Raw genomic sequence first — 9338 nt, forward strand, 5'->3', positions numbered from 1 at the left:
AATGGTTCAAACATTGTATCCTGAAGGCGGTGCCGTGTATCAGGATGACAATGCACCAATACACACAGCAAGACTGGTGAAAGATTGGTTTGATGAACATGAACGTGAAGTTGAACATCTCCCATGGCCTGCACAGTCACCAGATCTAAATATTATTGAGCCACTTTGGGGTGTTTTGGAGGAGCGAGTCAGGAAACGTTTTCCTCCACCAGTATCACGTAGTGACCTGGCCACTATCCTGCAAGAAGAATGGCTTAAAATCCCTCTGACCACTGTGCAGGACTTGTATATGTTATTCCCAAGACGAATTGACGCTGTATTGGCCGCAAAAGGAGGCCCTACACCATACTAATAAATTATTGTGGTCTAAATCCAGGTGTTTCAGTTTCATTGTCCAACCCCTGTATGTAGCCAACTTGAAATCTGTGATCTGATTGAATTGACTTTGTGAAGTGCCTTGAAACGACGTGTTGTCAATTGGCATTATTTAAATAAAACTGAATTGAACTGAATTGAATTGCTGTTATTTGTACGTTTTTTCTACTTGTAAATAGTTTGTTGTTGCGTTTTAATCTTTACATTTTCAAGCACATTTTGCACATTTTTTGAATTACCCTATTCCTTTGCACATTTAATTTAATCTTGAGTATTCCATTTGTCAGTCAGTCAGTCATTTTCTACCACTTATTCCATAGTGGGTCGCGGGGGAGTAGGTGCCTATCTCCAGCAGTCTATGGGCGAGAGGCGGGGTACAACATGGACAGGTCGCCAGTCCATCGCAGTATTCCATTTGTGTTTGTTTTCATATTTTTCCCAACTGTGGGACAATAAAGGATATTTCTATTCTATTCTCTATTATTCTATGCCTCATGTTTAAGATTACAGCTGAGTCTATTGCCTCAACACTCAGCCAATTATCAACCATAATCTGCAATAGTTGCACCAAAAACATATCATGACATTCAAGCTACAGATGCTACCACGGCTTAGCCAAATTTGATGTTTTGGTGTAACCACACCTTGCAGTTTTGGTTTGTTTTACTGTGCTTTGACCTTACCTGAACAAAGAAAACAATAACTGACTGGCTTAATCAGGTGGTATTTTGCCTGCTAGGATAATCTGTGTCCATAAATCCTAGGAGGGTTCAGGATGAGGATTACAGCTTCCACTCCAGTCAGTGCATGAGCTCTAAGCTACCTCATGCGTCAGCACTACCCACTACATCTCCTGCCTAAGATAACAACAACATCTACAGGTTTGGAGGACAGTTTTAAAATAGCAACAAGGAATGGGAGAAATAAAAAAAATATATTTCTTGTAGACACTATGAACAGATAACAGATTTAGGGCTGATGTCCAACCAAGCTGTGGCCTATCAATACTGATTTTAGCCAATCTCTTTCTCTTTGGGAACTGTACTGCTGTGACTGGTCGTTAATTATTCATATGAAAAGCAGAAGGTTTTTCTTTTTTAAAACAATGACAAAATGGTTTACAGTTGACACTTTAAGATGCCTGTAGCATTTCATATTAGAGGTTAGCACTAACTTAAACATCAGTCTGTGTACCTTCACTAGAAAGTGCAGACCCTTACCTGACCACTTATTTCAAAAGCTGCTAACTTTTCTAAATCCAGCATGTTGAGGTTGAAGGTTCAAAAGATGAAACAGAGCAACATGCCTGGAATACATATAGCCTTCCTGTTAGCCTGTAAAGTTGGTGACAATTCAAGCCTTTGTCAATTTGTCTATGAGTCATCTGGGTGGAAATAACTCCTTTTCGTTCCTGAAACTGACACATTGGAAACGATCAACACAGCAAAAGTGCAAGATGGTGGAAGACTTTAATGACCATCTACTGCAAGGTATCCCTCTCTGTTGTGGCAGCCTGAATAAACAGCAGACATGACTTGGCTGAAGATGAAAATACCATAGAAAATACATTTTCCTTTCTCAATCATTTTAATACACCTCACTGATACTGAAAATAGCCCATTTTGAGTGTTTTCCCTACAGTACCGACTTCCATCCCGAAGAGTGTTGTTAGTGCAACTTGGTAATTCAAACATATAGTGAGTTCAAAGAGAAAGATCAGATTTTTGAGTTTCCGACTGGCTGGTCAGAGGTCAGAGTTGATCAACTTTAAAATGATTTGATTATTTTAGTTGCTTCTTAAAGGTTAATGTTTCATTCTTAGACAACAGAAACATGATCTGCAGCTTCATCTGTTTTGATGTGCAAATCTGTAACCATTTGTGAGATTTCTTAATGACAAGAAAAGTGTCATTTATTTATGTTTTTAAAATATTTCAGGGCAAGATCTAAGTATTAAAAACATGGTTTGATCTTGAGCAGTCGTTTTGATTTACTGGGCATGCTCCATGTTTTGGTCTTCTGTTTGTGTTCCCTCTTTAAGCACCGGTACCTAACTTTCTGAGAAACCAACGTAGCGTGTTCTGTCAGTCTTTAAAAATCCCGTCGTCACATAAACACAGAAACAACTGAGTTCAGCTCTGCCCTCCCTGCTAGTTTTCATTCCTATTTCCTCTCTTCCCCTCCCCAGACTCTTCCCCTCCTCCCTCCTGCCACTGTCTTTGTTTACTTTGCCTCTTTGCCTCGAAGGGTTACCACCCAACAACCTGCTTTGGAAGCTCCTGATTGGTGGATTCTTGGTGATGGGGCGGGCTGAGCGTCAGACTTGTTTTTACCAGTGGTGTAGGGGCTCTCAGCTGTCAGAAAGCATTTAGGCTGCAGCGGAGCAGGATATGTCTCTGTTGGTCCTATCTGCTGCAGCAGCAAAGATCCGTAACGTAACAATTTGAAGGGACGAAAAAGTGCTTTGATATTTCTTCTATGCTTCAGGGGCTATCTGGGAAAAAACGTTGAGGGGAATCAAACATCGGCTGATCTCTTTGCCCTGTTTCCTCTCGATTTCCTCTTTTCTTTGTTTTCAACCAGCAGAGTCCCTAGGAGCCCGTACAAAACAGATAAAAACAACATCAACCTCTGTGGACATCGTGGCAACATTTCGCAACAATCCGCAACCTTATGCGACACAGAAGGACTTTTCATCAGTGGATCTGCAGCTTGTGAGCGTCCCTGAAAGACAGGGCCCCCACCACATTCGATCGTGCGTGTGTGAGGAGGCTAATGCCCGCCGTAGTGTGGTCAGTGCCAGAGGAGGATGAGTCCGGCTGTGGAGGCTCAGGCCCAGGAGGCCATGGATGCAGAGCAGAAGCAGAAACAGAAGCAACAGCAGCAGAACCAGCTGCAGCATCAGTCGTGCTACGTGGAGAAGGGAGTGATGCTTGAGCCCTTTGTGCACCAGGTGGGGGGACATTCCTGCGTCCTGCGCTTTGGGGAGCAGACCATCTGCAAGCCCCTCATTCCCCGGGAGCATCAGTTCTACAGGAGTCTTCCTGCTGCAATGAGGAAGTTCACCCCACAGTACAGAGGTAGTGAACGTTTTCTCACGTCTGTTGTGTTTACATCTGTTTATTTTGTGAATCTGCATACTTTTGTCAAAGTTTATCTGGATTTGTTTTATTACAAACAACTTATGTGCTTGTGCAGGTCCTGAGTGAGAGATGGCTGAATAGATTTTTGTGAAACACTTCCTGCGACTGTTTTTAAAAGGCTGATAAAAATTAGCTAAATTTCCCCACAAGAGGGAGCCATACCTAATTTAAGGACAGCTACTATTAATACCAGCCTGTTGTTTATTACTGTTTATTATAAATTTGGCAAGTCATGTGAATAGTGGGCAGCCAGCGTTTGTTTTCTGGGCACAGGGCGATCCAAAAATCCACGAATCTGCTGGTGAAGGTCACTGGAGGAGATATTGCCTCAGAAAACCTTGAAAATAGCTCAGTTCACAGAGTTCAAAAAGTTGAATGCCAACAGAGGCATAAACTTCTCACCCTCTGATTAGATCTGATCTCTGCATCTCCCACACACGTTTGGGCACTGACATCATTAAATCTTTTCTATTACAAATAAGCACAAAACAGTCTGAAGAACCTCAGCGCCACTGTGTCTAATAATCTCTGTCCCATTTTCTGCAGCACATTCCCATTAAATATTATTCTCTGCGTCGCTCAGCAGAGAATTAGGAAATATTGCACGGCAGTCACTTCCTGAACATCCTAAATGCATGACAGTCCCTTTAAATACTTAAACCAAACAAACCTGTGCAGCAGCAAAATGTCAGAAATTCACTTTAAGATCCTACAGTTCCTCTCCCTTATGTTTGTTTTTAGGATCATTTACACAGTATATGACCTCTTCTCCAGCTTTACGTGAGCCACCCTGTTGATGATGAAAGGTTGTAGCTATTTATGATTTAAACAAAGTTGGTAAATTGCGTAAGTATACTGAAAATTAGAAGTTAATGTTCTGGAGAGGTGAAACCTTTGAGAACCTTGTGGAACCTTGCTCTCATGTGGACTGAATCTACTTTCCAGGCTCTTACAGCTTGTTTTTTTTCTTGATGAACTGCAGACAGGTGTCCTTTTTAGATTGTTCTTTAAATCTCTGTACGTCCTCTGAGTTCAATTCGAAATTATTGATGAAAACTAACTGATGATGAAAACAGACAACTTTGAGTCCTCCTAACTGTTTCACTCAGTAACAGTGTCCACACTGAGAAGTGTTGCTGTAAGTGCCATCTGAAGCTCACTTAGACGTGTTCACTGATTGGTAAAATATCTGATTTTTAAGTTTCCAACTGCTCAGTCAACCCAACGACTTCTCTATTTTCCACACAAGATAGTGGTCCTTAAAATATATTTCCTTCATTTTTATTTGTATTTTAATGTAGCACTTGTTGAAACTGATCTAGAATATATGTTTATATCCTTTTCTTTTTTCTTTTTCCCCATGCCAGGTGTTGTGTCAGTCAGCTTTGAGGAGGATGAACAAGGGAATCTTTGCCTAATCGCCTACCCCCTGCACAGTGACCCGCCTGCAGATGTAGAAAACAAAGACCCCTCTGCAGACTGTGATCCCAAGAGTAAGATGTTCCACTGGGGCCAAATGATCACATCCTCACTGCTTTTGGAAAGCGAAATTTACAGCAAAGATGGCCGAGGCCGACACTTTCGAAAAGACAAGGACAAGAGGTGAGGCAGAAATAGACAACGTGGTGTATTCAGCTCATACACTATTATGTCACTGCACATGTATTAACATTTAAACGGAGATGTTTCAAATGATGTGTGGTTCTCCATTGATTTGAAACTCTGTGATCTCTTTTTCATTCAGTGGGCACGCGCTGCAGGATTACACGGAGGTGGAGCGGCCGCAGCAGGCTGAAGTGCTCCACTACAGACTGGAGCACAGTCACAGTAATGCCGCCCCACAAATCAAACACAACCCTTGGAGCCTCAAGTGTCACCAGCAGCAGCTGCAACGCATGAAGGAGAACGCTAAGCACCGCAACCAATACAGTATCCTTCAAGGGAACAAGCCCTTTTTCTCTAAGGAAGTGCGTACAGATCTGAATATTCATACAGAAGTGAAATGTATACGTTCACCTGTAGCCTCAGCTTGTATCTGAACCCTGTTATTCAATACGCCACTATCAGTTTCTTAGGAGAGAGTATATGTTACACAATCACTCCCATCAGTTGCTCGATAATACTGTGACCTGATGTTCTAGTTTTAATAATGTGAAGGACCAAACTCCTCTAGTCTTTTCATTATCGGGCTTTCAGCTTTGTCCACCTTAACTCAGTGTCTCAGAATTCATCCTGCTAGAGAATCTGACCTGGCGGCACACGGTACCATGCGTGTTGGACCTAAAGATGGGCACGCGGCAGCATGGAGACGACGCTTCTGAGGAGAAGAAGGCCATGCAGATCCGCAAGTGCCAACAAAGCACGTCAGCCTCCATAGGAGTCCGACTCTGTGGCATGCAGGTATGAATAATCTGACTGCGTCAACAAAAAAACAGATTTTCATTTGGATTCAGGTCTGGACTTTGACTGGTCCATTCTAACATATGAATAAGCTGTGATCTAAACCATTCCGTTGCAGCCCTTGCTGTGTATTTAGGGTTGTTGTAGAAGCATCCACACAGCATGATGCTGCCACCACTATGTTTCATCCTCTGGATGATGTGTTCAGGTCGATGTGCACTCCAGCAGTCTTTGGGCGAGAGATGGGGGTACACCTTGGATAGGTCACCAGTTTATCACAGGGCAGCACAGAGACACAACGGACAGACAACCATGTGCACACACACACACACACACACTCACCTAAGGGCAATTTAGAGAGATCAGTAAGCCAAATAGTCATGTTTTTGGACTGTGGAAGGAAGCCAGAGTACCCAGAGAAAATCCATGCATCCACAGGGAGAACATGCAAACTCCTTACATAAAGAGCCCAGGTTGCGATTCAAACAAAGGACCATCTTGCTGCAAGGCAACAGTGCTAATAACTGCACCACCATGCAGCCCAATGGGTTCTATTTGTAAAAAACAAAATTGGAAAGTATCCTTTTTCTTTCTCTTCACAATCATGTACTGCTTTGGTAGGGTCTATCACATAAAATTCCAATAAAACACACTGAAGGTCACAGAGGTTTGTGGTGACAAAATATGAACAAGTTCATGGAGTATATGTTTTTGTAAGGCGTTGTTCAAAAGAGTATTGATTATTTGAAGCATTTTCTTATTTTTTAATGTTTGGATTACTGCAGGTGTACCATTCTGATTCTGGCCAGCTGATCTTCATGAACAAGTATCATGGCCGCAAACTGACCCTGGCAGGATTCAAAGAGGCCTTGTTCCAGTTCTTCCACAGCGGACGCCGTCTGAGGCTGGAGCTGCTCTCCCCGGTGCTGAGTCGGCTCAAAGAGATGCAGGCAGCCCTGGAGTCCTGTGAGTCGTACCGCTTCTATTCCAGCTCCCTGCTTATCATCTACGACGGAGAGCAGCACAGAAAACACAAACGGCGACGCACAGAAGACGAGCTCTCTGAAGAAGAGGAGGAGGATGAGGACGAGGAGGTGGAAGCTGAACCTAAAATGGATGAGGACGAGGACGAAGAGGGAGAGGAGGGTGAAGTGGCAGGTGCGTTCGGCTTTCCTCACAGCCAGGCACCATCTAGTGATAGCAGCAGCTGTTGCTCCAGCAGCAGCAGCAGCGGGAGCTCCAGTATTAGCCAGTCCCGCTCAGATCTCCGATGCCCTGTGGTGGATGTGAGAATGATTGACTTTGCTCACACCACCTGCAGATATTACCGCGAGGACAGCGTGGTCCACGAGGGCAAGGACAGCGGCTACATTTTTGGTCTCCAGAACCTGATCACCATCATCTCGGAGCTGGAGAACCACTGCACAGACTGACCGCTGAAATAAAGCACATGCACTCAAACTCAAAGGCACAGACTCAGACCCTCAGGCCTGTGGAGGAACTGAGGAGAGGACTACTTTAGCGCTGTAGTTGTTTCTTTACCTCTTCCTGTTTTCACCATTGGTGCTTTTTGATGATACTGTTTTGACTGTCAGCCGCAGGAAGTGAAACAGACTGCAAGTAACAAAGAAGAGGCGTCTGTGTGAATAACACAGAGATCCATCGTCCTGTTTTAACCCCGGTGACCAAGAAGAAGAAGAAAGGCGGGCCGGCCGTAAATAAAAGCCATTCAACCATCTAAGACAGCAGGTGTTCTAGTGTCAGATTTCCAAAGAAAGTGTCATTTTGCACACACAGACATGCTCTGAGAAGGGAGTGTGTGTTCGGACTGAAACGGGGAGAAGCAGGGGGGTTCATATGTGGACAGAAACTGGGAGGAGAGAAGTGGCGACCTCAGGCTTTTGTTCTTCTTCTACATGTTCATCCTCCCATCCTCGTTTGTCTCCTAAAGCTAAATAAATCTAAGAGATGATAGAGACATATTTATTTATTTCATGTGTTTCATAAAATAAACTAAACATGTCAAAAAAGACTGTGAACGGAGAGTAGTACATTCCATTTTATTAATGTTACAATAATGATATTGATTAATATTGTTATTTGACACGTTTGGATACATCTACCTTGTATTTTTTCCCGTGTTGTCCGCGATTTGTTGGAGGGAAATTAAAACCTCATTGGTAGCAGCAGTGTCTACTGTTGTTTGTAAAGTAGGTAAGGAAACAAATGATTTCCTGCTCACACCAAATTTAAAAGCCACAACAAGCAAATTTTAAGCAAATCCTCTTTTGCAGGGTGAATACACAGCAGAGTGAGCCTATTATGAAATTCTCATTCGTGCCTCTACAGATACCTCAGAACATCAGAAATAAGGGACATGCCTCCGGTACCTGCTTATATTGAAAAAGGTTCCTAGATACTAATGATCAGTATGAATGTCATTTCAATTTTGGGGCTTTTGTTTTTTTTCTTTTTTTAAACAAGAATTCACTTTTATTGTAGATTTTATCTAATCCATCCAGGTCCAATGTAATAATACAGGCTCAAATATTTACCTACACCCTCACTAATGTTTACGTAAATTTCCTTTTAGCAAGCTCGAAGAAATTACATTATTTTTGTATCAATCAATGAGCTTCTGGCATAATTTTGGCTAGATATTGGACCGCTCATCTTACCAGAAATGGTGGAGATGTTTTTCCTTTCTTCCGACAGATGGGAATTTTAAACATAGTCGATCAAGTTTCAACAGGGTTGAGGTTGGTGCCTCTCAGGACATGTCAGGCACGATGGTGGCAGCATCACGCTGTGGATGGGTTTCACTGCCAGAGGTACTGGTGCATCGGACAAAGTGTGAAGGAGGAGTAATGAAGAATTAGGCAGTTAAATCATAGACATAGTTAGGTGTTCCAGCATGACAGTGATCCCAAACACACATCAAAACGGGCCTTGGTAAGGATAAAACAAGCTAATATTAAGCTTCTGGACAGGCTCAACCACAATTCCACTGAAAATGTACAGACTATGCGTAAAAGCCAAATTTGTGTCAGAAAACAAACCAGTTTAAATGACTCCAACCAGTTTTATTCATACATGTAAATCTAATTAAGACTGAAGGCCTGTATGCATTATCCAAAGATTAGTGGGTATGAATGTTTATGTTTGTAAAAACTCTACAATAACTGCTAAACTTTTACCATGTAATGCATCTTGGCTATCATTGAAGTTGTTTAAAAAAAAAAAAAAAATCATTCCACCTCGGGTCATTAAAAGTCAGAAGTCAGAAAATGTGGATTGTTCCAGCAGAAGGATGGTGACGGCGTTCCCCCTGACTGCCTCAGCCTGCCTCAGCCAGTCACTGTCATCTCCAAACTGGTCTGAGGCAGACGGCACGAAGGCAACTCATCTGTTCCCAGCGTC

The 9338-nt window shown here is 42.8% G+C and overlaps 1 protein-coding gene across 1 annotated transcript; it reads left to right on the forward strand.

Moving 5' to 3' along the window:
• Positions 1-2589: 2589 nt before the first annotated feature.
• On the forward strand, positions 2590-8104 carry LOC124857438 (inositol hexakisphosphate kinase 2-like). The gene is made up of 5 exons (XM_047348698.1): positions 2590-3455; positions 4886-5120; positions 5263-5447; positions 5743-5918; positions 6704-8104. The coding sequence occupies exons 1-5, from the start codon at positions 3185-3187 to the stop codon at positions 7349-7351; spliced, it is 1515 nt and encodes a 504-aa protein (XP_047204654.1). The 5' UTR covers positions 2590-3184; the 3' UTR covers positions 7352-8104.
• Positions 8105-9338: the final 1234 nt, after the last annotated feature.

This window comes from Girardinichthys multiradiatus, chromosome 20, assembly GCF_021462225.1.
Source record: "Girardinichthys multiradiatus isolate DD_20200921_A chromosome 20, DD_fGirMul_XY1, whole genome shotgun sequence".
NCBI classification, from domain to species: domain Eukaryota; kingdom Metazoa; phylum Chordata; class Actinopteri; order Cyprinodontiformes; family Goodeidae; genus Girardinichthys; species Girardinichthys multiradiatus.

Coding starts and splice junctions, on each gene's coding strand:
- LOC124857438 (XM_047348698.1), top strand. CDS start 3,185: ATGAGTCCGGCTGTGGAGGCTCAGGCCCAGGAGGCCATGGATGCAGAG. Junction 3,456..4,885: donor GTTCACCCCACAGTACAGAG/GTAGTGAACGTT, acceptor TCCCCATGCCAG/GTGTTGTGTCAGTCAGCTTT. Junction 5,121..5,262: donor CGAAAAGACAAGGACAAGAG/GTGAGGCAGAAA, acceptor TTTTTCATTCAG/TGGGCACGCGCTGCAGGATT.